This window comes from Suricata suricatta, chromosome 8, assembly GCF_006229205.1.
Source record: "Suricata suricatta isolate VVHF042 chromosome 8, meerkat_22Aug2017_6uvM2_HiC, whole genome shotgun sequence".
NCBI lineage: Eukaryota > Metazoa > Chordata > Mammalia > Carnivora > Herpestidae > Suricata > Suricata suricatta.
Genome location: NC_043707.1, coordinates 133,181,853 through 133,209,662, shown reverse-complemented (window position 1 = coordinate 133,209,662; position 27,810 = coordinate 133,181,853). Strand labels below are relative to the sequence as shown.

Here is a 27,810-nt window from a genome sequence, read left to right as displayed (position 1 = left end):
CTGGCACTGGCCACCTTTCAGGGGCTCCACAGCCACAGGTGGCTGGTGGCTGCCTTCCTGGAGAGAGAGCATAGGCTTCAAGCCTTCCTGCTGTGGCTGAGGCCACCAGGCAACCTGTTTACTGCTGTGTCCTAATGCCTGGCACATAATGAGGCCCGGTGATCTGCCATATGTGCGCGGGGATAATCTCTTCTAAATCTCCAGGAACAGTCCTGAAGGTTAAATAAAATGATCGCATGTTAGGCACGCTGCCTGCCCTGCGTCTGTTGCTGTTTTTACTTCTCAAAGTCAACCAAAGGGCAGCAGGCCCAAGTTTCCTCTCTTAAGAGCTCTAGTCTAAACTTACAAAACGCATGCTGGGATTACAGCGCCGGCAACGGCCTTGGGGTCAGGCTCTGGTGCAACACACGATAAAGCAGGGAACCTCTAACCCACGCCCTTGTTTTCTTGGCCTTTCGACAGTTCGAGGCTCCGCGACCCCTCCCTGACTGGCGCCCGGCGGAACTACAGCCCCCATGATGCAGCTGGCGTCCCTCGGCCTACGTCATTGGCTTGGGACGCCTTGGCGGTAAACGTGCCCGCTGAGACACCTCTCCGGGCGCTCAGCCGGCAGACTCCCTTGCAGGGGTGATAGGGTCTAGCCGCCAGAGCTCGGAGTCCACCGATTGACCGGGGCCAGGGCGGCAAACGTGTGGCGGCTAGTGACGTGCGCGTCCTCCCTCCTCCTCCCGCGTTTCTCCGGGGTGGCGCCGTCTGGTGACGCTAGGAGTATGATGGCTGCCGCGAGGCCGGGAAGGTGAAGGTGAGAGGGCGAGCGCGCCGGAGGGTTGGGGACCCGCTCGGCCCAGCCTGGCGAGTCCTGAGCAGCCCGGCGGGGACCGGTGGGACGCTGGAACCCCGGGAACTCGGGATCCGGGCAGGCGGGCGTCCCCACGTCCCGGCTTCACTGCGGGGCCCTCCGCGGCCCTGCCAGGAGGGGGGCGGGACGCGGGTGTCTGGGCTGGGGGTGGGGTACCTTGAGGTTCCTCGTCTCCCCCAGCCTTCCCACCTTGGCGGCCCCATTCCGCCCCAGCCCTTTCTTCGTTTCGTATCCAGTCTTCTGTATCTACCAGCATTTACTCCGCACAAGATACGTGCCCACGTTCACCACCGTAGCGCCCTTGCCCTCTCCCACTTTGGGCACTTCTGCGCTCAGGTGTGGTCACCTATTTTCTTGTTTGACTTCTCACCCGAAGGTAAACCCCTTGAGGGCAGGTACTGTTTTACCCATCCCTAACTCTAGCGCCTAGCGTGCACACAGAAGGCACACAGAAGATGCCAAATAACTACCCGTTTGGATGCATGAAGCCCAAACTGCCCATCCTGTATTGTAATCCTTCATTGCCCTGTTCCTTTAATTTCTCCATCTTCACTCTTTTTCTCCTCCGGAAAGGTCTCTGATTTTCACCCCTCCCACCCCGAAGGGTGGAGTAAGGCAGATCCACGAAGTTAAAAACAAGTGTGCTTTGGAGTCAGAGGGAGGTGGTATCCCACTTCCTAGCTTGGCCACTTAGTAACAGTCTGTAAATCTTTTAAGTATCCCAAGCTTCTGTTTGCCCCATAGAATTGAAAATTAAGTAAGGTATATTTTATAGGATCTAGCACACATAATCTTTTAATAAGTTGTACTTCTGCTTCCTCACCCCTACCTGGCCATCTCTAGTCCTCAGTCTCACAATCCTCCTCGGGACCAGTCCTTGCCCCGGTCTGCTGCCTCCTCTCCTCTCACCTCTCTGGACACGGACTTGTCTTTACCAGGGTTCCTGCTTCTCACCAGCACGTGTTGTGCGTCCCCACGACTGTCCCACACCTGTGTGTTGTGTTTTTCTCCAGGGCCCTTCCTCGCATACCATTCCAGTACAGGGCCATGACTAAGCTTCCCTCAGGGATGAGTTTGTTTGGCTTGAAACTCGATTAAACATGTTTTGCACACTTTTTTTTTTTTTTTTTGCTGCTTGTTGACATGTCCTTTTTCCTTTCCAATAAGTCGGAATTGGTGGCGTCAACACCATTCGTGGCCAGCCTCAACCGGAGACAGGACAGAGGAGACTTCAGATTCTTTTCGTCTTTTTGACTCCAGCCATGCCCATGATGCCCAGCCTGTGACGGTCTCTCACCATCCGGAAAGTAAGTGATGGCTGGGACATCTGGTGCCCTGGATCTGGGTCTAGTGGAAAGGGGTGTGTTCCGCTGGCCGTCCGGTGTTGTCTTGGATGCGGCCGTCTTTGCCCAGAGCTGCAGTTTTCCAGTCTGTGTTGAAAAGAAGCATCTGTCCTTTCTACTTCCATGGTGGATTTCAGTGGTGGCGGAGAGATTTAACAGTTGACCGTTCAGGAAGTGGCTGGGATCTTGGGGCTCCCTGCAGAATTAGTCTCTGTCTCCCTTGTTCTCTGCTATGCTGGCTCGTCCCTCCCCGTCTCTGCCCAGCAGAGACTGGCTCCTTATCCCAGCTCTTCCAAGAGTCTGCTCTGCCCCCTTTACCCTGTCTGCTCTTTTGTTTCAATTTCTCAGCTTCTCCTCTGTTCCAGTTGTGCCAGCAGACGATCCGTGGACCTATTTTATTTTCCCCGCTAGGAGGTGCTGTGCATAAAACTGGGTAAGGAGGTGGTGTGGATTCAGGGACTGTGCTTGGGTTCCAAACACACCATGCAGTGAATTTTGCTACTGCGGCTTTCACATGCAAGACATCTAATACTCCTCAACTAATAGCCTGGGTTGAGGCAAAGCTTTCTTTCAGTTTAGAATTGGGTTTGGTTCTGGTCTTAGGTTACTATCTGTTAATACTGTGCCCCTGGCACTTTTTTGGGGCCGGAGAGGGAGATTACAGGGTGGACGAGGCTTTCCCTCCGTTCCCCCTGCAGGATTTTAAAAACCATTACGTAGCAGAGCATTTTGTTAGATACCTTTGTGAAATGCTGCATTAAATAAAATTAAACTGGTGTCTTTATATCAGGCCTTTCCCCAAAGGCTTTGCTTTGGTCATGTGCTCTGAGGGAGGCTGACCGTGGTATACAGGGTTTTTAAATTTTTCCTTCTGTGGAGTCCTTTTCACGTGGAGCAGTGAGTGCACCATGTCTCTGTGGACCGCACTTGGGGAAATGCTGTCACGAACTCTCTGGAACACCGACTTGAAGAGTACTTTGCGGCTGTCACTGCAGCTTAAAGCATGCCACTGAATGTTTAGCTGGCATTGGAGCCACTCTAACCCAGCTGTGCCCAGGGGACTGGACCTGCATGCCTGCAGTGGCTCTGTGGTGAAGTAGGGACTATCAGGGCCTTCCAGAGGAGGGACCGGATCCCAGCCGCTTCCTCCCACTCTGTGAGGGTAGGAGGCCAGCAGGCAAAGAGCCCCAAGATAGTGCCCCTCCATCCCCGTTTTGGCTCGTTTGTGTGTGTTCTGTAACTTTGGTCTGTTTGTGTACATCTGTATGTCCAGTTTTGCTCTTCGAAGGATCAGATCCTGGAATCGGAAAGGTTTGTTCAACTCTCTTGCTTCCCTGAGCTGCAAACACTAAGAAACAGATGCTTAGCCAAAAGCTGCTTTTTAAGAAAAAATAGATTCGTGTATTCCAGGGTGGACAGGTAAGAAGGCACTCCTGCGGAGTGGCATTCGATAACTCGTCCCTGTCCCTCACGGTTGGGGAGGGAGAAAGTGGCCGTGGAAATAGGTCACGACTCTGTGTCAGGCGGTCTTTCTGGAAGCTCACAGACTACATGAGGAGACAGGGTGATTTATACACCCTGAGATTGCATGCCCTCTTTGGAGATGTCAGGGAAGGCTTCGTGGAGGCGGGACACTAGGGTTGGGTCTAGAAGGACAATAGGAGTGTGCCCAGTGGGTGAAATGGAAAAGGACTCCAGGCTAGAGGCAGCACGTACAACACACAGGGAGCCTCGGCTCAGGAGTTAGCTGAGCCGGGAAATCAGGCCCTTTGGATGGGTTGGGGGTAGGGTCCGTGAGAGGCCTGGGGTGTGCGGCTGCAGGCGGGGGAGTGCTGAGAGCCGGTCAGGTCCCGGACTAGCAACTCCGAGCCGATCTCGTAACCTTGAACCGCTGAACTTTTACTAGCGTGCGTGCCTTTTGAATCTTGCACCTACTGAACATTAGCACTTTGGGTCTCGTATCCTCTGGGCTGGCAAACAATGGCCAGAACTTGAAAGCACATACTTCTAAGAGCCTCACTGATCCCAGGGAGCTTTCTGCCTGCAAGCAAGTCACTTCTGGGAGTGGGCACTGCTGCTCCTCAGCCCTGAGCAGACCTGTTCCCTGAGTCCCCCGTGACGGTGGGGGAGCCGAGATGTGCCGGTGGAGTCGTCTCTGCCCTTCCCTGAAGGCTGGGTGCTGGAGGGGGGAGCTGCCTGAGCTTGCCGGTGGAGTTTATTATCGTTGTTACTGTATAACACATAAAACCACTTTTAAGTCTGGACTGTGTCATCCGGAGCCTTCTCCATCTGTGTGGCATCACGCTTGTCCTGCACATGAAGGACTCAAGGCTCCGAGGTTCAATAACTTGCTCGAGTTTACATGGCCCAAAGAGAGTACGATTTGAACGGCCCTGGTTCCGGAATCTCTTCCCTACAGCCGTATCATGCCCCATCCAGACCCCTTGCTGTCACCTTTTGATGCTTTCCTCTTGTGCACATCTGCCATTCTCCGAGAGTCTTAACCTGCGGGGCCACACGAAGCCTGATTTCAGTGCCTCTTCTGCTCGGGAGGAGTGCGTTCTTCCTGATTCTCTTTCTCAGAGTTCTGTCCGCTCAAAATTCCTGGACACCTTGACCTCTGGGCTATGAAAAGTGCACAGTTGTAGCAATTTAAGGAGGAGGAAGGTAGAAATGGACAGACAGTTACTTTTGTCTCCTCTCTCTCTAGAAATCATTAACAAAGTAATTTGTAAGTTTAGGCAAAACATGTGGATTGGTATTTCCCCAGAGTCTGTCTGTCTGTTAAGAACCAGTTTTCAGTCACTGTGCTTTCTCTAGGTGTTCTTCCTGTTCTCAGGAACCTGTTCAGTACCTTTGGCACGCTTGGGAAGTTTCTGGTGTGTGTTCACTCGTGGGCCTCCTCGTTTCCCAGCTGCAGAGTGCTGAGTGCTGGCTCCCGTGGAGAGCCACTTGTGCTGTCCTTAGGGCCGCCGGGGCGGGAGTGGCCAACAAGAATTTGTTGGGTGTTGGAGACGCAGAACCAGGCACACCCAGCTATGTGGGTTTGGAGGGGGCTTTCTCCTCTGACATCCAGGATCTGAGGGCTCTGCTGGGGCAGTAGCTCTGCATGGTGGGAACTCAGGAGCAGGACACTTATGGGACCAGAGATTTCCAGCCACACCTGGATGCCACCTTCTCTGCTCTATCTGCCGCTTTTGACTTGGAGCAAAAATTTCTAGGACGTTGGAGCTAAGCTTCGTGGTCCCTAATGCATTCATGCTATTTGGAAAACGTGGGGTATAAAGATCAAGAGCAAGAGAGCTGCCTACCCCAAAACAAGCTGCTAATAAACAGGTGGTAATAGTGTTATCACAGGAGGTGGGTTATGGATTTTTCCTCCAGCGCCCACTTCCATAGCGTGCACGCTTGCAGTGAAGGAGACTGATAAGTGTTTTTAAGTAAAGAGTAGAAGCAGACCTCTCTCCCTTGAGCACCACCCATCCGTGTCCACCCCTGAGCACCACCACAAATACAAACCTAAAACCTGTTCCGAATTAGGGCCATCGTGACCTGGACAGCAGAGTGGCCAGGGGAGGGTGGCGGGAGTCACTGACTTTGAGCGTCACTTTGTTTTCACTGCTTTCAGTCTTCAGAGTTTTTTCTCAGGTGGGTGATGTGTAGGAAAGGAGTGAGGTTTCTGTTACACTTTTCTGCCTGAGACTGAGACGGGGGCTTCTCGTGTGTCCCCTCATGGTCCGGCCTGGCTCCCTGCAGCGGGGAAGGCCACATCTACCACTCTCCCACCGGTGATGATCAGCCGGCGTCCTGGCTGCAGCTGTCTGAGTGCCCACACGTCCTCTGTGGTCCCTTCCTACTCTTGAGAACACCAGGTCTTATCTTACCGTTCCAGATCTAGTCCTGGAGGGCCCGTGTTCTTGATGGCCCTCAGAGCTGGCCTCAGCCCCCCACTGCACCCCACCATGGCCCTCGCAGAACATCTGAGCCGGGCCTTCCTGGGTTCACTCACGTTGTCTTCTCTTGCAGCGCGATGTCCCTGCTTTTCTCTCGGTGCAACTCCATCGTCACAGTTAAGAAGGACAAGAGACACATGGCTGAGGTGAATGCTTCCCCACTCAAGCACTTTGTCACTGCCAAGAAGAAGATCAATGGCATCTTTGAACAACTGGGGGCTTACATCCAAGAGAGCGCCACCTTCCTTGAAGGTGAGCCGGGCAGCCTGCCTAGCCAGGCCCACACCTGTCAGTTTCCATACTTAGGTGGGAGAATTGGGGACTGGAAGGCGGGGGGAGGTGGAGCCCTGCTCCTGGGGGGCTTGTCCCCAGATAGGCTGTCACCTTCAGCAGTGTTCTGCTTTGTGGATTGTGTGGAATTGGGCTCCAGGGAGATGGGGCCAGGAAAACAAGGGACCTGTCACGTGAGAATTCTGTGTATCCTGTATCGTTTAATCACGAGAGCAGGTGAATCTCAGTCCCACGTAGAAGGCAAGCCAATGGAGGTTTTGAGATTTGCTCGCTACCTTGTAGGTGACACAGCAGGGCTCTACCCGGAGTCTCTGACTCCTGAGCCCAGGTGTTTTCCTTGGCCTGGCTCTGGCCGCCACGCATACCCGGCACGGTGTGGGTGTCGGCTGTCCCTGACCAGGGTGTTCTTTCTCTGATATTTTTAGTCAGCGGGGCTACGGAAAGGAAACTTGCGTCACCAGCACCTCTTCCTCTAGTTACTAATTTGAGCCCAGCCTCTAGTCCCTGCTCAGCGAGCAGAGGAGGACGGGTACCCAGGGGCCCGCTCGGTCGACTGCCAGCCCCGGCCTCTGGTTTTCTGAGGCTCCGTCTCTAGGTGTACGTTACCTCCTGTACCCGGGATCTCCCATCAAGACCCAGTAGCTGAGTCTTTTCTGCCCTTGGTTTCCTTGTTTGTGAAAGAGGCACTCAAGCAAGACCAGGGCTTTTTCTAATTCTAGTCCACCAAACCCTCCATGCTCAGTGGGAATGCCCCAGGGACACGCTTCACCCTCTGCTTTCCACCAGCGAGGCTTGGCTTCGGTTGATTCATGTGACCGGCTCCTTCTTAAGCAAGGGGATGTTTCCAGCTCTGCGGTGCAGATGTTTGCGTTCTCCCCAATGTGTGATGGGGTTCACAGGTGGGGCCTTTGGGAGGTGACTAGGTCATGTCAGGGAGCACTCAGGAAGGAGATTAGTGCCCTGATGAGAGACCCCACAAAGCTCCCTGGCCCCCTCCTGCCACGCGAGGATACGGTGAGAAGCCTGTGACCTGGGAGAGGGCCCTCCCACAAGCGGGCCAGCGCCCTTGTCTGAGCCATCCAGTTCAGAGCTGGGAGCAGTACGCTCCCGGTGTGTGTGACCCGCCTGCTCAGTGCGGTCTCGTTGGAGTGGCCTGAGCAGACCAGCACTGGGGACGACTCTGCCCTGCGCCTGGTGTGGTGCTTGACGCAAGAGGGGGTGATCGCTGCGTACTTGTTAATGTGAAAATCCAAGTTGTCGAGTTAGAAGACTGGTAGCTGAAGTGACCCCGGTTCATGACCCGTTTGTTTGGCAGTAACTTGGGGGCGCTGGCTCTGTGCACACGGAGCCGGGGCAGGACCAGGCCGCTCCTCCCAGAGCCCCGGCTGATTGTCCGGGGTGCTCTGACGCACCAACTCTGACGGTGCCGTGGATGGGCACGTGCTTCACGAAGGGGTCTGTGTGCTGGCCTTGGGAACGGGTTCCTGAGAGACTGGGAGGCCTGTCCTGTTGGTGGGCTGCAGGGGAAGGGGCTGGAGTGCGCCGGGTATGTGTTTGGGGCTGCCCTGGCTGGGGGCACCCAGGCTGGGGGCATGGATGGGGCCCGCCTGGTCAGCCTTCTGGCTGTTTCTTTTCAATGCGGCCACTGAGCCCGACTCCTTCCAGGTGCATTCCAGAAGCCACACCCATGTGACCTTATGAAGGAGGAGGGGGGTGGGTCCGAGACTGGGGTCACCAGGGGACCTGGGAGGCCTTGGCGGTTTGGTCACTTCCCCTCCTGGCATGCAGGGCCGACTCACACGGTGGTCTCTGGATGCCGCCTGTAGTCACAAGTGCCCTCGTTGGCCTGGGTGGCTTATAGAAAGCAGGAGCTTAGGTGTCATGGCTCTGGAGGCTGGCACGTCCACAGTCCCGGCTCCAGCTGATTCGGTGTCTGGTGAGGGCCAGCTTCCTGGACTGCTGTCTTCCTGTGTAGTGTCCCAGTAAGCACGTGGCGGGGGTCAGCTAGCTCGCTGGGTCTCTGAAAATGGCACTAATTGCAGTCACGAGGGCTGCACCCTCACAACCCGTCACATAAATGGGGCATAAACATTCAGTCCATCGCAGTGAGCGTGTGCTGCGGGGCCAGATGCTGTGACTCTGGCCAGTGGACACGCCTTCCTGATGTGTGTGCTGGTGGGATGCTCATTTGCTCCCATCGGTCTCTGTTGCCTATCTTCCCGTCAGAGCCCCTGGGAAAAAGCCGCGCGGTGATCCCAGTGCCCACTGGCTTAGCAGATGTGGTGCACCTGCTGAGTGCAGGGACTGCACGGTTAGGCCTTCACGTGGGGGATGATGCAGGTGAGCTAGATGGTCACACCATGAGCAGGCAGGCGCTAAGGCTGGAGAAGTGCAGGGTGCTCTGGGGGCACAGACCCAGGGATCTGACTCGGGTTGGGGGCTGTGCGGTCCATGTTGGATGAGGCCAAGTGGGAGTGAGCTGGAGCGCCCCAAGGCAGCGCGTCTGTGCACCGGCAGGGGGAGGGGGAGGGGTGCACTGAGCCAAGGCCAGAGTGACCGCAGGCAGCTTGGGGATGGGGAGTGGGGGGACACGCCGTGTGGGATGGGGCTGGCAGGAGGTCCTGCTGGAGCAATAGGCAGGGCGGATCAGGAAGGGCCTCGTGAAGGTGCACAGGGTCCCGTCCTGGCTGTGCCATCTACTGAGTGTGGAGCGGGTAAGTGACGAGGGTGGGTGAGACCATGTTTGGAAGGTGATTGGAAGAGTGCCTGGTGTGTAAGGAGCGCTGTGTTTGGTAAGAAAAACACCCGGAAGTGACGGCAGCGAACCTTCTAGTGCTCCAGTGAACATTGTTCATTCCTCTGCCCTTCGTTGTGAGGGTCAGGAGTCTGAGAACGGCAGGGCTCCCTCGCCTGAGGCCGCACAGCTGGGAAGAGGTGGGAGCACTCACTACCTCCTCCCTCTGGAGCCCCGCAGCAGGGAGGCCGGCCTTCGGCGGACGGTGGCGGGCCACGGCCGTGGACTCTGTCCTCCGCGGACAGAGCGGTGACCCGTGTTCAATCTCCACCTCCAGACACCTACAGGAATGCGGAACTGGACCCCGTGACGACAGAAGAGCAGGTCGTGGACGTCAAAGGCTACCTGTCCAAAGTGAGGGGCATCAGCGAGGTGCTGGCCCGGCGGCACATGAAGGTGGCTTTTTTCGGCAGGTGAGTCTGTGAGGCCGTCACGCCTTCTTCCTGGCCAGGAGGGAGGGGGGCGCATGTGCGGCTGCACGGTCTGAGTACCTCTTCCTCCTGCTAAATTTAAATTTAAAAAGTTAAATTTCTAATGGTGGTAAAGTACACATAGTGTAAAGTTCGTTGTCATGATCGCCGTTAAGTGTACAGCGCGGAAGTACTCAGTACGTTCACACTGTTGGGCAGTCGTCACCACCATCCTTCTCCAGGAGTTCTTCCTCTTGCGAAACTGAGACTCTGTCCCCGTGAAACACTCGATTTTCTCCACCCCGCCCCCGCCCTCCCACCCCAGCCTCTGACGGCCACCCTCTGACTCTGAGGAACTTCTGACAAATGGAATCGTACAGCGTCTGTCCTTGCAACTGACCTCTTCCTGAGCATCGTGTCCTCAGGCCCGTCTCTGTTGTGGTGCGCTGCGCGTCGGGCTGGCCTCCCCTTTTACAGCTGAATAATATGCCACCACGTGTGTAGACCGGTCTTGTTTATCCGCTCATCCACATCATCCATATCCGCTCATCCATCTTGTTTATCCGCTCAGCACTTAGGTTGTTTTTACTTCTGGACTGTTGTGAATGATGCCATTTGAACGTGGGTGTCCGAATATCTGTTCAAGACCTTCCAGTTTTTTGGGTATGTGTCTAGAAATAGCATTCCTAGATCTACGGTGGTTTCATTTTTAGTTTTTTGAGGAACCACCATGTTGTTGTCCTTAGCGACCGCACCGTTTTCCGCCCCCAGCGGGAGTGCACGGGGCTCCAGCCCCCCCCACGCCCTCCAACACGTGTTCTCTGTTTCTTAAGAATAGGCGTCCTAACGGGGGTGAGGTGGAATCTCACTGTGGTTTTGATTTGCATTTCTCTGTTAATTAGTGATGAGCATCTTTTAATGTGCTTGTCGGCCATTTGTGTATCTTCTTTAGAGAAATGTCAGCTCGAGTCCACTGTCCATTTTCAGACTGGGTTGTCTGTGGGGTTTGTGTTGAGTGGTAGGAGTTCCGTGTGTATCCTGGATGTTAACCCCTTACTGGACACATGATTCGTGGATGTGTTCTTGTTCCTTTTCACTCTGTTGATTGTGCACTTCGATGCCCAGAAGTGTTTCGTTTGGATATAGTCCAGTTAGGTACATTTATTCATAATTCTGTTGTCTAGACTTTTGGTGTCCTATCCGAGAAATTGCTAAGTCCACTGTCTTGAGGCTTTTTCTCTGTTTTCCTCCAAGAGTTGTATAGTTTTAGCCCTCAGGTCTCCTTGTTAGACTTGGAGGTTAGTAGACGCCAGAGGTCCGGATGCTTCCCTCACCACCACGCCGTTCTCCAGTTCTCAGCAGACCCTGCGTGTCCTACGCAGCGAACCCAGCTCTGACACTGTCTGCCCGGAGGGGGCATCAGATCCTGCAGGGTAAGGCCCAGTTCCCCAAGATGGGCCTCAAGGAAGTCTGTGCTTCTGCCCCACTGGCGGGAAAATGGAGGTTCCCGTGACTCCTCCTCAAGTTTGGTTAATTTGCTGGAGCGGCTCACAGAGCTGGTGAAACTATGACCTACATTACGGGTTTGGTGTAGAGGATACGGAAGAACCAGCAGGTGCAGAGGTGCACAGTGTGAGGGCCAGAAGCACCGCCTTCCAGGCTCATGGACGCCTTTGTCAGCCCTGAAGCTCATCAAACCTCACTGTTCAAGACTTTCTGTGGAGTTTAATCCACAGCCCTTTCCTCTTTCCTGAAGTAGGCGGCTGGGGCTCTTGGTCTTTCTGGTGACCAGCCCGTGTGGAGAGTATGTCGGGGCCCCAACCTTAGTCCCCTCAGTAGCATAGACAGATGTCCTCAAAAGGGGCTCCTGTGAATGACAGAAGACATGCCCATGACTCAGGAAATTCGAAGGATTTTAGGAGTGCCATGCCAGTAACGGGGGACAAAAACCAAATGTGCTTCTTACATCACAGTACCTTTAAAAGGATTAGAATCTGTGGGGCACCCAGGTGGCTCGGTCAATTAAGCATCCGACTCTTGGTTTCAGCTCAGGTCATGATCTCACAGTTTGTGAGTTCAAGCCCCACCTCGGGCTCTGTGCTGACAGTGCAGAGCCTGCTTGGGATTATCTCTCTATCTTTTTCTCTGCCCCTCTCCTGCAAGCTCTCTCTCTCTCAAAAATAAATAAATAAACCTTAAATATTAAAAAATAAAAGATTAGAATCTAATAAAGGGGGAAAAGACACCTGCATAGGTCAGATGCTATACACACAGCAATAATTTGAGGAGTAGACACTCTGCCTTGAGTTCTGCCCCTAATGACCTGTGACTTTGTTACCAAATCCCAAGTTGGCTGCCCATCCCTCGAATGACCAATACTGAAGAGATGAGTATCGAAGGGCACCTGGGTGGCCGAGTTGTTACACGTCTGACTCTTGGTTTCGGCTCAGGTCATGATCTCTCTCTTCTGGGGTTTGAGCCCCATGTTGGGCTCTGCACTGTCAGCATGGAGCCTGCTTGGAGTTCTCTCCCTTTCTCTCTGCCTGTCTCTCTCTCTTAAAATAAATAAACTTAAAAAGGGAAAAGATAAGGAATACGAGCTTGATTCAGGAGGCTGGCTACACATGGGAAGAAGGTGGACTCTTGTCCAATAGCCAACTCCTCAGGTTCTGTGTGGCCACGAGGGCTTTAAAGGGACAAGAGTCATTCATTGAGGGTCCCCACGAGGGGGTGCAGGGCCTATAACATTTCGATTCGGCACAGATTTAGTGGCTTCCGTTTGCAGCTCTCAGTGCTCAAGACTTTTGCGAGAGATCTAACTCCTACGCTGTGACAGGCGAGGACTTTGTTCTCCTAGAGAGGAATGTGAGCTTCACAGATGACACGGGGTGGGGGGGGTTGTAAATCAATCACGTGCACTTAGGAATCGCTGTTGAAGGTCAGTGCGCAGGTTACGAAGATCAGGCTGGCACCAGCGTCAGGGGTGGCCTCCACTCCTCAGGGCGGTCATTTCTTCATGTTCGCCTCAGAGACGTGGCGAGAAAGGGGTGCGACGTGTCCTATGACAGGTGCTCCGCCAGGCGGTGGCCGTTAGCAGCAGGGACTGACAGACGGGGCTTCACACGTGAGGAGGAACATGATGGGAGAACAGGCCTTGTGTGGAAAGCTGGGGACATCAGGGCCACTCGGCCACGGTCACGGAGGCTGAGGAAGACCCCGGGGGGGGTCCCGTGGAACAGTGGGGGCTCTCCCTCGGAGGTAGACGGGCAGTCTCCGTGGTGGCGCCGTCACGGTGGCGCTCGCGGCCAGTGGCGGGCGCACTCGAGGACAGGTACGTGTCTGCGTGCTGCCGCCGCCCCAGGGAGCCCCAGCGGGCGGGTTTGCGGTGATGAACCGGGAGCACGGCACGGGCACAGGCCGGAGGTGTTTGTCCATCCACTGTCATAAACACCGAGCGCCCGCGCCACCCGTCGGGGGACCGCTGCCACCGCAGAGACTGGTCTCCCAGGCTGGCGGCTCCCGCATGGAGGCCGGAAATGCAGGTGCGGACGGAGGCCTGACGGCCGGTTGTCCTTGCAGGACGAGCAACGGGAAGAGCACCGTGATCAATGCCATGCTCTGGGACAAGGTTCTGCCCTCGGGGATCGGCCACACCACCAACTGCTTCCTGCGCGTGGAGGGCACAGACGGGCACGAGGCCTTCCTCCTCACAGAGGGCTCGGAGGAGAAGAGGAGCGTCAAGGTAAGGGGCCGGCGGCGGGGACCGTGCCCGGTGGGGCGTGCTGGCGGGCAGAGTCGGGCGTCCAGTGTGACTGGAGCAGCAGTACCTGTACGGAGAGGGCAGTGCCCGTGCGGTGGGAGGTGGGCAGCCCTGTCGCAGCCGAGCGGTGGAGCAGGTTCCAGAGCCTCCGGGCAGGTCTGAAACCCAGAGCGCCAGGAGTCGGGAGGCTCCGGGGCCTGGGTGTTGCCCAGCAGGCCAGCCGGCTTTCCTGCTGCTCGGAGGAGTGTGTGCGCCTCGCTTTCTGAGCCGGTGCTGCGGGGCAACTCCTGCATTTGCCCTGTGGTTCTGAATCAATAGATTGATAGCCAGTGGCTTGTCCAGTTTTATTTTTCTGAGAGCCGTTTGCTTTCTTGTTCGGGGCCAGATGCTGCTGTCGGTTCCTGGAGAACCGTCTGTGCAGAAGAACTGTAGCTCTCGAGCAGCAGCCAAGAATGAAGCCTTTGAAAAGAGTGAAGAATAGTTTTTTCTTATTGGCAGCTCCCGGCTCTTGGCTCTTCCTGGGAAATGAAAGAAGGGGAAGCAGATCAGGCCGCCCACGGGCAGCCTGCTGGCCGGCGCGTCCTCCTCAGCTCCGATCTCTGATCTCTGTTTCTTTCTCTCTTTCCCTCCTCCCCCACCAGACTGTGAACCAGCTGGCCCACGCACTTCACCAGGACGAGCAGCTCCATGCTGGCAGCCTGGTGAGTGTGATGTGGCCCAACTCCAAGTGCCCGCTTCTGAAGGACGACCTGGTGCTGATGGACAGGTAAGGGGGAAAGCGCCCCGCAGGAGGTCCTAGCTGGGCGCTCTCTGGCTTTCCTTTCCTGCACCTCCAGGCCAGGGTGCCCTGGGCGTGCTGCCTTTCTGACCGGCTCCTGGGTATCCCGGGGTCTGGCTGCCGTCGCCATTCACATCAGTGCCCTGGAGATATCCCAGTGACGGTCTGGGCCAAACAGATGGGAGGGAGGCCCAAAAGTTAAGGAGGTTCTCAGCCATAACCCGATGTTGGTGCGTGGATTAGGGTTGGGAGCTTGCGGTGGTGAGGTCCGTGTGGTATTTTATTTCTCTCGAAGGAACACTTCGTGCCGGAGTCCAGCTCCTGCGGGTCCAGGGGTCCCCCGAAGGATGACGGTGTAGGCCAAAGAGAGAGCCTTGAGTTTCATTCTGGTCACCAGACAGGCCCCCTGCCCATCTGGTCTGGTTCTCAAGGTTTATTTATGGCAAAAGCTACAAGGACCAGAAAGAGCAGTAAATAATTTCCCATAGATAAGTTTTACAATTTTAGCCACAGGCACTCATGGTGTCATAGGTATTTTTACAAAACCAGCTCCTGACAATAATCAGCAAAGCACTCTGAGGTTTGGTGCCCAAGCAGAAAGGAAAGTTTCAAGAGGGTAGATTTTGGGAGCTATCTGGGAGCCAGAGACCGTGCAAACTTGCTGAACCCTCACCAGGAATTTTCACCCTACCGGTGAGTTCAAATCGCTCCCAACAACTTCGGGGACAGGCGATACCTGTCCTGAGAAGTCCGGTGCTTGGGTGCTTCTTGGACTCACAGAAATAGAGAATCTCACTTTAATTGCGTAACTTCAAAGTGAAATTACAAATCATTATTTAAAACTTTTAAATATTTATTTATTTAAAATTTTAATGTTTATTTACTTTTGAGAGATTGAGACACAGCATGAGCAGGGGAGGGGCAGAGAGGGAGGGAGACGCAGAATCCAAACAGGCTCCAGGCTCCGGGCTGCCAGCATGGAGCCCAGCACAGGGCTCAAACTCACCAACAGTGAGGTCATGACCCGAGCTGAAGTCGGATACTCAACTAACTGAGCCACCCAGGCGCCCCTGATGTTTATGTATTTTTGAGTGAGAGAGAGAGAGAGAGCACAAGCGAGGGAGAGGCAGAAAGAAAGGGAGACACAGAATCTGAAATAAGCTCCAGGCTCTGAGCTGTCAGCACAGAGCCGACGTGGGGCTTGAACTTATGAGCTGTGAGATTATGACCTGAGCCGAAGTCAGAAGCTTAACAGCCTGAGATCCCCAGGCGCCCCACAAATCTTTATTTTTATTTAACTTTTTATTTTCTTTCACTTTATTTATTGTGGGGGAAAGAGAGAAAGAGAGCAGGAGAGGGGCAGAGAGAGGGGGAGGGAGAATCCCAGGCAGGCTCGTGCTGCCAGGGAGGGGCTCAAACTCCCAAACCGTGAGATCGTGACCTGAGCCAAGGTCAAGAGTCCAACGCTTAACCCACTGAGCCACCCAGATGCCCCAAATCATTGTTTTGATAAAAGCAATACACGGATGGAACAAAACACGCATTTTCAGACAATCAGGAAGGAAATGAAATGGAAAGTAACTATCGCTCCAGTAAAGGCCAGGCCCCATTTCTCTCCCGTCTATAACTTTCTTCTCTGCCTGGCTGCCTCCGGTCTGGGCAGATCAGGCAGACTAACACCCAGGTCTGTGTGCCTGATGATACTTTACCCCCGTCCCCTCCAGCCCTGGCATCGACGTCACCACAGAGCTGGACAGCTGGATTGACAAGTTTTGCCTGGACGCCGATGTGTTCGTGCTGGTGGCCAACTCAGAGTCCACCCTGATGCAGACGGTACCCCTGCACCTTTCCCCACACCCCTACAGCCCAGAGGAGCAGGGGGCAGGGGCGGGGCTGACGACCTTGGCCAGCACAGCTCTCCTGGACTGAGGCCTTTGTCCCCTCCCGGCAGGAGAAGCAGTTCTTCCACAAGGTGAGCGAGCGGCTGTCCCGCCCCAACATCTTCATCCTGAACAACCGCTGGGACGCGTCCGCCTCGGAGCCCGAGTACATGGAGGAGGTTGGTAGCTCTGCCGTCCTCGCTTTGGGACTGTCCGCCCAGGGCCCCTTCGTGGGCCGGTGACTGACTTCGTCACCAGAGATTTCCCAGGCCTTCTAGGGGTCCCCGTGCTGTCTCCGGAGGGCTTGGAGAACACTCCCTTTGCTTCTCCTCTCACTTCCGCTGCTCCCTCTACCCTTCAGGCTGTCATCCAGGCCTGAAACGCGTCCCCACCACATCAGCCGTACCTGTGTGCGGCCAGTGCTCACTTTGGTTCATAAAAACTTAGTTGTCATAGGAGGACTTTCAGGAGAGATCCAGGAAAGAAGCTTAGAGGAGGAGCAAGGGATACTTAATTCTTACTGACAACCCCTCTATTCTTTACTTTTTCGCACGAAAGGAAAGGACTAGGACTGACAGGTTGGGAACGCGGGATGGTGAGGCGCGCGGCCAGCAGGCTGACGCCGGGCAGCGTGGCGGGGAAGCTCCTCGTCTGTGAGGCGGACCCAGCAGAGTTCTTGGAAGGAAGGAATCTGCTGACCTTGAGGAAAGCCCCTGCCAGTAGAAGCCGAGGATTTCAGAGCAAGAAGGGGTTTTCCGGTGGCGTCCACTGAGTTGATAAGCGAGGCCCTGGGGGGACTCGGCCTGGCAGGGCAGAGCCCGGGATTAGGTTCCCTGGCTCCCAGGTTCCTTTCCTTCCCGGGCATCAGAGTGAGAGGCTGTGTCGGTCCTAACAAGAGGTAGTTTGGGGCAGGCGTAAGCCTTTCTGCTTGTTTGTGCATAAAAGATTTGTGGCGCCTGTGCCCCACGAAAGCCCCGTGACGTCGGTTCTGGGGAACTTGGTGGCTAGAGAACAGCGATGGTGGGAGATGATTCCTCGGTGTGTGGGCGATGTGTGTTCGCACCTGCGGAATACGGAGCCTTGTGACTGCATCGCCTGGGTTTTGGAAGAGAGGCAGCTCGGGGCGGTGGGCTCCGTCGGGAGGGGCCGCTGGCACCCCACCGGGTCACACCCACCCGTCTGCTTGCACCTCAGGTGCGGCGGCAGCACATGGAACGTTGTACCAGCTTCCTGGTGGATGAGCTGGGCGTGGTGGACCGAGGCCAGGCCGGCGACCGCATCTTCTTCGTGTCCGCCAAGGAGGTGCTCAACGCCAGGATCCAGAAGGCGCAGGGCATGCCTGAAGGAGGTGACGATGGGAAGGACTCCCTTCTCCTCGTTGGTAGAGACCTCTGGCTTGTGCTAAGTCAGCCTGTAGAAAACAGTTCTGACCATGCAGTGGGGAGAAGAGCCTTGAGGGAGCAGCTCTTTGCTTCTCGGCCAGGGTTGGAGCCGAGTGCCCCGTCGGCTTGGCTTTGGAGGATTTTACCATTTCCTTCTGCCTGCTGCTCACTTCCGCACTAATACGGTGTAATTCTCCTAGGGGGCGCTCTTGCAGAAGGCTTTCAAGTGAGGATGTTTGAGTTTCAGAATTTTGAAAGGAGATTTGAGGTGAGCACTTTGATTCCAGTGTCTGATTATTCAGTGCCTCCCAGGCATCCACCGGCCACATCCCTGGCAGTGAACTCCAGAGCCTGGCCCGGGGCTGGTGGACTCCGGTGGCCTCCGCCTCCCTCAGCACCTCCCTTCTGTTTCAGGAGTGCATCTCCCAGTCTGCGGTGAAGACCAAGTTCGAGCAGCACACAGTCCGAGCCAAGCAGATCGCGGAAGCGGTGCGTCTCATCATGGACTCCCTGCACGTGGCGGCACAGGAGCAGCGGTAAGAGCCCGAGACCGTGCGCCGTGGTGGGCAGTGTGGGGAGGTGGTGACACCCACTGCGCGCCCGGACACGGGGAGGTGGCCGCTCACCTGGTCCTGGGGACTTGCCAGCAGAGCTGAGTCTCTTCTCTGCGTCGCCACCAGGACTAGGTAGATCCCCAGGGAGCAGCCTGGTGAGGATGGCCACTGGGTGGGTGTCTGGTCGTCGTGGGTGTCTGGTCGTCCTGTGTGGTCTGTGTGGCAGTTTTCGGAAGTTCGGCCCCACAAGCCCGTGTTGGAGGCCTCTCGGCCCCACGCTGAGCCCGGCAGCCTTTCCCAGGGCTTGAGGTCGGACCCGTGGATTTGGCTTTTTAAAGATTTTATTTTATTCTGAGTAATCTCTCCACCCAACGCGGGGCTTGAGCTCAGTCCCCAAGAACAAGGTGCATGCTCCACTGACAGCCAGTCAGGCACCCCAGGCCTCGTTTTTTTTAAATGACTTTTTTTTTTAAATAGAAATTAAAATACAGGAAGATACAGAGAATAATGTAAAACCATTTTGCTTTCTTCAGTGTTCGCTTTATATTATCTCAAAGTTGAAATAAAACAAAAACACATGAAATACCTTTGATCCCTCAGCCCCTGCCCCATTGCCCCTGCCCCTGCCCACCCTTAGGGACAGTCACAGCCATGAATCCAGTGTGCAGCCCCGTCATCCGCTTAGAAAGTGCTTTTGTATAAATCCTGAAGAACACGCAGTGTCGCTGTGTATGTGCCCTAGGCAGGTGGACGTGACATCCTACCAAACGTGTTAGCACACCTCACGTTTCTTTCCACCTGGCGTTGCTTTTGTCCCCTGTCCCTTTTTGGTAACGCAGAGCTGGTAACAGAGTTGGTGTTTCAGGTAGCTGCTATAGAGCGTTCCATTGGGGATATACCGCATTTTCCCACGGATTGATTTTATTGTTTATTTTTTGATATTTATTTATTTTGAGAGAGAGCATGCATGCACACCTGTGCGAGCAGCCGAGGGGCCAAGAGAGGGAGAGAATCCCAAGCAGACTCTGTGCTGTCAGTGCAGGGCCCAGCATGGGGCTCGATCTCAGGACTCTGGGATCATGACATGAGCTGAAACTGAGAGTCGGATGCTTAACTGACCAAGTGACCCAGACGCCCCAACCCATGAATTTTTAGATTTCACCATTTTCTATTGCAAACCCTACTGCGGTAGGCACCAGTTCATGTGTCTCCTGGTCCACATTGTAAGAGTGTGTCTAGGAGGTTAACTCCTGGAGGTGGAAGTGTTTCGTGTTAGGGTGTGTGTGTGTTTTCAGTTGTGCCCTGTTTTCCTCTGGAGGCCTTGAAGCATCTGAATGCCTTCCCAGTTCCCCCAGCAGTGGGTGCCGGGGCTCTGCGGCCCCCAGGCCTTCCCAGTGCTGCAGACTTGCTGATTTTTGCCAGGTTCCTGCCGGCATAGAGTAGCACCTCTTTTGAATATCATTTCCCGATGACCAATGAGGCTGAGCTTTTTCTTCTCCTGGGTTAATGAGCAGAACTTGTTCTAACTGCCCCCACCCAAGCATCGTCCCTGCCCCACCACCTCCTCTTCCAAGCTGGAAGCCCTAAGGGCACAGGGCTGGTGCCCAGGAACGGGGAGTGCGTGCTTCTGGGACACGCGCAGGCTTCCTGGCGCCCCCTCGCCCCTCCGCTTGGTTGGGCGGGGCCCCGCTCCTGAACCCGGCGCGCTTTCCTCAGGGTCTACTGCCTGGAAATGCGGGAGGAGCGGCAAGAGCGGCTGAGGTTTATTGACAAGCAGCTGGAGCTCCTGGCGCAGGACTACAAGCTGCGGATCAAGCAGATCACGGAGGAGGTGGAGAGGCAGGTGAGGGCTGTGGAGGAAGCACTCCGGGAGGGCTGGACTCCCAAGGAGCATCCCGGGTGCTGGGAAGGGGAAAGAGCACAGATCCTCATCCTGGGGGGTGCTCAGCCTTCCAGAAGGAATGCGTGGCCCTGACTGGAGCGGGCGCACAGCGTTTACTGGGCTCCCTGGTCCCCCTGGTCCCTCGTGTGACCCTGGGCGAGTCCCTGTGACCCTGGGCAAGTCCCTGTGCTCCAGGCACCGCCTCCACATCTCAGAGGAGCCTTTTCTCGCCTGTCTGATATCCCTCCTCCCTCAAAAGCTTTCCTGCCATAGGTGAGCGGAGAAGCTTGCAGGGAGGCTTACGCGGCCTGTGAGGACCGGTCAGGCTCTCCTGGTGCTGCCGGAGGGAACCAAGCTCCCCTGGCCCCCGCACTCAGCGGTTCGCCGCCCCCTCCCGCAGGTGTCCACGGCCATGGCGGAGGAGATCAGGCGCCTCTCCGTGCTGGTGGACGAGTACCAGATGGACTTCCACCCTTCCCCGGTGGTCCTCAAGGTCTACAAGAACGTGAGTCGTTAAGCAGCAGGCGTTCTGCGCAGGGACCCACTTTCATCCCTTTTGGCTGCTGGCAGAGTTGCCACGCGACAGTGATTCAGCCCCCGCTGCTGTGCGTCAGGGTCCCTGAGCCAGGGAGATGGGACCCGGGCTCCGCGCCGCATTCAGCGCTCGCCTCTTGGGGGTCGGCTGACCGGCTGGGGCTTCCTTGTCCCTTGGCTCCCCAGAACGAACTCGTGACGGGGGCGCTGCGTCTCTGAACCTCTGCCTCCCGGTTGCAGGAATTGCACCGCCATATAGAAGAAGGACTAGGCCGGAATATGTCCGACCGCTGCTCCACGGCCATCACCAGCTCCCTGCAGACCATGCAGCAGGACATGATAGGTCAGTGGGGACTTGCGACCGGGGCTTTGGGCTGCCCACAGGTCCGCTTTGGAGCCCAGTCCACAGAAACCATGGCCCCTCCTTGTCTGTCACTCTCGATGACGGGTCCATTCCATAACCTCAGGTTCTTGGGGTGTGTTGAGCATCCACTCCCCACACAGACTCAGGGAGCCGTCTTGGGCTACCACATGGGACTGTCACAGGCTGGGAGTTTGGCCCGTCCTTAAATTCACCTGAGACATAAATGTCAGCAGGTGTTGGAGCTCGGTGCACATGCCCCCTCCCTGGGCAAGCTGGCCTGTCTCTTAGGGAGGGGCCCTTGCGGGGCCACAGGCCACTCCCACAGAGCCACTCGCGCCCTCCGCCCAAGGGTGGGTCCCGCTGAGGTGCAGGGCTGAGCCGATGCACTTTCTCCCCCTGTTTGTGTTCCTGACAGATGGTCTGAAACCCCTCCTTCCCGCGTCTGTGCGGAGTCAGGTAGACCTGCTGGTCCCTCGGCAGTGCTTCTCCCTCAGCTACGACCTCAACTGTGACAAGCTGTGCGCGGACTTCCAGGAGGACATCGAGTTCCACTTTTCTCTCGGGTGGACCATGTTGGTGAATAGGTTCCTGGGCCCCAAGAACAGCCGCCGAGCGCTAATGGGCTACAGTGACCAGGCAAGCGGTGTCCCTCCCCCTGGGGCGCCACTGCAGGTCCGGCTGCACCTGTCTCCGGACCTGCGGACCATCTTCGGGGTTCCCTGCGGTACCAGCCGCGGCCTGCGTGCTGCCACAGACCACGCTACGGCCCGGGTTTTTGCCACAGATCCATCTAGCCTTGTCCTGAGCGCCAGTGTTTGTGGAATTAAAACGCTGGTGGAGTTTTTTTCTAACGTATGTCAAATTAAGCGTTGGCTGTTGAATATAGATGATATGAGTCTATCCATATTCCACCATTTTAAAATTTAGATTTTTTGAAAATTTTATTTATTTTTTAAATTTTTATGAGAGCGAAGGAGCATACGCCGGGGGAGGGGCAGAGAGCTAGAAGGAGACACCTGAAGCAGACTCCAGGCTCTGAGCTGTCAGCACAGCCCGACTTGGGGCTGGAGCCCATGAGGTCATGACCTGAGCCAAAGTCGGCTGCCTAACTGACTGACCACCCAGGCGCCCTTAAAATTTGTAAGCCGCTCACATCTGTACATCTGTTCACTCGGGTTAACATGTGTACAGCGCCTGGTGCGCGTCCCCCACCGTGGGTAGTTGTCCTGGGGCATCTGGGGCTGGCCTCTGCTCGCGTCCTGGGGGGTCCCCACAGGGCTCGCCTTGGGGCGGGCAGGCCTGTCCCGAAGCTTCAGGCCTTCCTGGCTGCACGCAGAGCTTGTGTTTCTTTTTGCCTTTTTGGAAATTGAAGAACCACCCTGTGTCCATGTTCGGGGACTCCTGGTCCTGAGGTCGCCAAGGGCTCTGGTGAACGAGAGACCTGCCACATTCTTCTTACCCCTCCCGTCGTGTCCCTTCAGGTGCAGCGCCCTGTCCCGCTGACGCCAGCCAACCCCAGCATGCCCCCGCTGCCACAGGGCTCGCTCACCCAGGAGGAGCTCATGGTCTCCATGGTCACCGGCCTGGCCTCCCTGACGTCCAGGACCTCCATGGGCATTCTCGTGGTTGGAGGCGTGGTCAGTGAGCAGCCCTGCCCAGGAAGGCTGGGGACCGGGGGGTGGGGGGGGTTGCACAGTGCTGGTGGGGGTTCCCCATCGGCACAGCGGCAACTTCTCACTGAGCTCTTGGGAGCTGTGTGGCCTCAGCTGATGTGGCGTTTACACGGCACTGCCCCCGGGGGACAGGACAGTCTGGGTGGCTCGCCGGAGAGAGTCAGGCTCCGAACTCTGACCTGAAGGCCACATTTGTCCTTGAGGGGGCCTATACTACACGATGGGCGGGGAAGGGACCTGAGCAGCTGAGAAAACTGGGTCCAGACGGGTGGGCGTGGCCAGGAGAGGAAACCCAGAGCAAGACTGGAAGGGTTTAGGACAGAGAGGCCAGGCTGGGACTGAACCCTGTCTCTCTGTCTCCTGGTTTTCTTGCCGTTTCCATCCCAAAGCTGGAGACTGCAGGCTGCCTTCCTGATAACTGGGGTTTTCCCATATCCTGACCCGAGACACGCTGTGGCCCGGATACTTAGACCCGGAGTTTTCCCGAGGGTGTGGCCTCGCTTTCTGCCGTGGTCCTTTGAGCTGTTGAGTGGTGGCAGACGGCACGGGACAGAGGTGCCGGGGATTGCGCCCTCAGCTCGGAAGGCTGTGGTGGACGCGGCTGAGGCCCTGTGTCCTCCGTGGACATGCATGTCGTGTGGCCTTTCAGATGATCACCTGGCAGAGGGTCGTTAGCTGAGGTGCTGGTGCTCCATGGTCCTGGGACCCTTTTAAATAGCCCATTTTACCCAAGCAGCCCTGTGACTTGGGTGGAGACCACCATGCCTCTCTGTTGCGAGGAACGTGTGTAAAGACACTTGCCCAGGTTTCAACCCGGGAGGCAGGCGGCACTGAAGCCTTGATGTCTGGCTCCGCGTCCAGTGCTCTTGGTAACCACCCTGCCTTGAGCTATAAAGTATTACAACCCAGAGCAACAGAAGCCGCTCGGGGGAACGACGTGCGGAATTCTACTGTCAGTGTCCTCAGACTGCAGTGTCACTTTAAAAAAAAAAAAAATTTTCTGACTTTAAATTTTATTTTTGAGAGAGAGAGAGCGTGCACCTGAGCAGGGGAGAGGCAGAGAGAGGGAGACACAGAATCCAAAGCAGCACAAAGCCTGACATGGGGCTTGAACCCAAAAACCACGAGATCATGACTTGAGCCAAAGCTGGACACTCAACTGACTGAGCCACCCAGGCGCCCCTGCAATGTCACTTTAGAGCACACCTGCTTTTATCTTTAGGGATTCTGCACGTCTGGATCTGTGCTTCTGGTCCTAACACCACCTCCCCTGCCCCTGCCTCCCTACCTCCCCTACCCCCAATACTCCCTTACCCCCCACTCCCCTACCCCTACCTCCCCTAGCCTCCACCTCCCCTACACTACCTCCCCACCTCCCCTACCCCCAATGCTCCCCTACCCCCGACACTCCCTATTCCTCCCTCCCCTAACCCCCCATCCCCTCCCCTCTACCTCCCCTACCCTATGCCCCCCCTCCCCCCACGATCCTCTACCCCCCACCTCCCATACCCCCTTTGCTCCCTTACCCCCCACTCCCCTATCCCTACCTCCTCTAGCCCCCACCTCCCCTACACTACCCCCTACCTCTCCTACTCTCTACCTCTACCCCCTATGCTCCCCTAACTGCCACCTCCCCTACCCCCACCTCCTTTGCACAAGTCTTCTCATGTGGCCAACCCTAAGGTACCCCGTTTCTGAATTAGAGATGGTTCCTGCCCTTCTGGCCTCAGTGGAATCAAAGAGCTGTAGGAAGAGGTGTTCTGAGGAGAAACACAAAGGCCCTTGGGGCCCTTGGGAGAGGCAATGGGGTGGCAGAGGGCCACATCGGCTGTCGCTGTGCCTCTGCAGGTGTGGAAGGCAGTGGGCTGGCGACTCATCGCCCTGTCCTTTGGGCTTTATGGCCTCCTCTACGTCTACGAGCGTCTGACCTGGACCACCAAGGCCAAGGAGAGGGCCTTCAAGCGTCAGTTCGTAGAGTATGCCAGCGAGAAGCTGCAGCTCGTCATCAGCTACACCGGCTCCAACTGCAGCCACCAAGTCCAGCAGTGAGTGGCCCGTCCACTGGGTTCAGGACTTCCCTCTGCCTTCCCTTGGACCTGGCCTGGAAACCACTGGGTCCCGGGCACCATCCGACACTGGCCTCCAGCCGTGCAGTGTTGGCTCTGAGACCAGGGATGGGGAGAGAGCTTTTTCCAGGGACACCCCATGTCCGGGGCTGGGACCAAGTAGGCCTTGTGTTCCCCCAAGGAAGGAAGATGTAGGCAGACGCAGGACATTACCTACAGTGTTTTTTAAAGGTTTACAGGCAGAGCTTTGACATTCTGTGCCCCGGCCCGGGCTTCCCAGCCCAGCTTGGGCAGTAGGGGCCTGGCTGCTTGGGCAGGCCGGTCGGGCCGGAAGGGGTGCCGTCCTGCCTGCCTCGTGCTGCTGCATGCTGCGCCCCTTGCTTGTGCCTCGTTTTTCATTTTCTCTGTGAACCCTTTGAAGTAGACATTGTTTGTGCTGACATCTCCTTTTTCCAGATGGGGAGACCGAGGCTCGAAGGGTGGTCCCTTTCCCCCTGCCACTTGATTATTGGCAGAGCTGGGGTCTGATTCCTGGCCTGCTCTGCCCGAGGCAGGGTGCTCCTGGCTCTCTCACTGTGGCGGTACTGAGCACGTGTAGTATGCGTGGCCTTGGCAGCGGGTGGAGAAGATTCCACCACACCGGGGTCGGGCAGGGCAGAGCCACCAGCGGCTGGGCGACAGGCTGGCTGTGGCCCCGCGTCAGGTCGGATTTAGCCAACGACTGTTCTGTGAAGCAGCCGTGTGGCCCGGTTGACCCTACTCTCTCCCGTTCAGGGAGCTGTCCGGGACCTTTGCTCATCTGTGCCAGCAAGTTGACATCACCCGGGAGAACCTGGAGGAGGAGATTGCTGCCATGAACAAGAAAATTGAGGTTCTCAACTCACTTCAGAGCAAAGCCAAACTGCTCAGGTGAGGTGGCCCTGGGAGGCCGGAGGCTGCGGACTCTGTATGCGACCGGGCGCGGCGCTGTTTCGTCTGCTTGGCTGTGTCTTGTGTGGACGTGAACTTCACTCCGTGTTAGATGTTGGCTAGCATCTGCTGAACACCAGATACGGTGCCAGGCCGGAGGTTCAAAAGGCGTAGGGTCACTGCTGTGCAGATGCTTTCAGTCGAGGCCTTGGTGGCGGCGGAGGAACTAAGCGGTAGGGAGCCGTGAGGTGACCGCTCAGGGCACCGTCTCCTTCAGCAGCATCTCAGGCACTTGACGGGCACTGTGCCGCTCTCCCGCCAGCATCCCCTCGGGGTTGTGTTCTCCATCTCTGTTTTTTTTCTTTTATTTTTTCTTTTTGATTTTTTTTTTAACGTTTATTTTTGAGAGTGAGAAAGAGACAGGGCACGAGTAGGGGAGGGGCAGAGAAACAGGGAGACACAGAATCCGAAGCAGGCTCCAGGCTGTGATGCGGAAGCTCGATGCGGGGCTCGAACTCAACAAACTGCGAGATCATGACCCGAGCCAAAGTTGGACACTTAACTGACTGAGCCCCCCAGGCGCCCGTCCCCATCTCCGCTTTCTAAAAGGGGAAATTGGGGCCTCCAGGAGTTAGTAACTCATCTGGGGTCCCACAGGCAGCGGCGAGGCCAGAAGTAGAGGGTCCAGGTGTGCGTACCTCCAGCGCCCGGGACATCCACATGTTGATGGTCTTTCAGTGCCTGTGTGCAGGGGTCTCTGGACTGGACCCGCCCGCACTTTACTCCATTTCTCTCTAGGCCCAGGGAAGGGGGCGCATTGGCATTTTTACCGTCAGAAAGCTGGTCAGGCAGCTGGTGATGGGCAGAGCGTGCCCCAGTCCATGGAGGGGACCTGATGGAGAGTCAGAGCTTCTGTCCGTGCTTTGCTGGGGAAATCAGTCTAAGGAGCCGGAGGCCTGGGTTCTGGCCCCGCCCGGCACTCGTGTTCAGGTGGATCACTGAACTTGCTTAAGTCTCATTGTTTTCATCTGTAAAATGGAGCAGGATTTCATGACAGAGCCACAGAGCTGAACCGAAAAGCGCTCTGCAAAGGTCCTCAGCCCGCCCAGCCTGAGATAACATCAGCACCCGGGGACCCTGAGCTTCCTGCCCCCGCCCCTGACGTCAGTGCCAGCCCTCTGGGCAAATAGTGGACTTTCCCTCGCTGACATCGCAGATGTGCCCTCCCCGCCCACCCCGGGCCAGGCAGTTTCTAGGACGGCTCTCCGGGTGTGTGTGGTCGAGGATGTCTCTGCCGCTCATCGCCCACAGGGACAGGGTGAACCGGGAAGGGCCCCTTATCCCGCAGCCCAGCCCCTCACCAACAGGCCGGAAAACCGACTTCCCGACAGTTCGGGGGCCTGCCCGTGTCCAGTGAGGCGGCCCAGCCCTTGAGCAGTTTGGGACCAGACTTTCGGCCCTGCCCCCGATTAATCGCGATTGTAGGAAGTTATGTAAATTCTGTGGGCCTCTTTCCCTCATCTGTGAGGTGGGGGTTATCAGAGGAGTCAGCCAGGCCCCGAGTCAAGTGTCCTTTGAGCCGCATCTGGTGCGTTGTGTGTCGTGCCTGCTGTCACCTGTTGGCAGCTGCTTGCTCTACAAAGTAACCCTTTCCTCGCAGGAACAAAGCCGGCTGGTTGGACAGCGAGCTCAACATGTTCACGCACCAGTACCTGCAGCCCAGCAGATAGTGGGCGGCCCCCAGCTCCGCCGCTGCCCCGAGAGCGAACGCACCCCCGAGTCGTACCATTCTGAGCCCCTTCAACGCTAGTTCCCCCCCTTTGCCTGCCGTCGCAGGAAGACCTTCAGGCTCGTACCCCTAACGGAGACCTTTTCGTTGTCACTGACGAGCGTGGACAGCGTGATGCCGAGTCGAGTCTTTGTCGGGTGCGCTTGATGGAGACCCATCTGAGGGCGTGACAAGGCTTTGGGATCTGCCGGCGTCTCTGAGGGCCTCGGGCAGACCCCGACCCCGGCGGCTCACCCTGACCACGCACACAGCCGCCGCACCCACAGAGAAGGGCTGCCTGGGGGAGGTGGGCTTCTCCTGGGATCCAGCCAGAGCGCGTTCCCGGCGGGACTGCTGCATGAGCCTTCGGTGCCGCGGTGCCTCCACATTCCCCCCCCCCCCCCCCCCCCCCCCCCCCCCCCCCCCCCGCACATCTTGGGGGCGGGGCTTAGGCTTGGGAGGGGCCTTGTGGCCTGAGGGGGCGGGAAAGATGGTGTGAAGCCACGGGGTGGGTCAGTGGCCGAGGGGAGGGGCGCGTGGGGAGAGCAGGTAGCTAGTCCCACGATGAGGAGGGGCTTGGCCTCCCTTCTCTTCACAGTGTCCCCTGGTC

At 56.7% G+C, this 27,810-nt stretch overlaps 1 protein-coding gene across 2 annotated transcripts; it reads left to right on the top strand.

Moving 5' to 3' along the window:
- The first annotated feature begins 562 nt into the window (after positions 1-562).
- On the top strand, positions 563-27,524 carry MFN2 (mitofusin 2). Of its 2 annotated transcripts, XM_029946576.1 has the most exons (20): positions 563-802; positions 2,027-2,166; positions 2,551-2,635; positions 6,229-6,407; positions 9,518-9,653; positions 13,230-13,392; positions 14,052-14,176; positions 15,913-16,021; positions 16,140-16,247; positions 17,263-17,416; positions 17,651-17,718; positions 17,865-17,986; positions 19,721-19,847; positions 20,287-20,391; positions 20,661-20,763; positions 21,200-21,420; positions 22,266-22,421; positions 24,306-24,502; positions 25,298-25,432; positions 27,093-27,524. In XM_029946576.1, exons 4-20 carry the CDS (start codon positions 6,233-6,235, stop codon positions 27,160-27,162), a joined length of 2,274 nt encoding a protein of 757 aa, XP_029802436.1. In that variant the 5' UTR covers positions 563-802; positions 2,027-2,166; positions 2,551-2,635; positions 6,229-6,232; the 3' UTR covers positions 27,163-27,524. The 2 variants fall into 2 exon arrangements, with proteins under 2 accessions (XP_029802436.1, XP_029802435.1); XM_029946575.1 differs by lacking the exon at positions 2,551-2,635.
- Positions 27,525-27,810: the final 286 nt, after the last annotated feature.

Bases quoted from the DNA above. Each gene is read 5' to 3' on its own strand.
- MFN2 (XM_029946575.1), top strand. From the start codon at position 6,233: ATGTCCCTGCTTTTCTCTCGGTGCAACTCCATCGTCACAGTTAAGAAG. The intron at 6,408-9,517 runs GTGAGCCGGGCA...CTCCACCTCCAG, and splicing joins GAGCGCCACCTTCCTTGAAG to ACACCTACAGGAATGCGGAA. The intron at 22,422-24,305 runs GTCAGTGAGCAG...GTGCCTCTGCAG, and splicing joins TTCTCGTGGTTGGAGGCGTG to GTGTGGAAGGCAGTGGGCTG.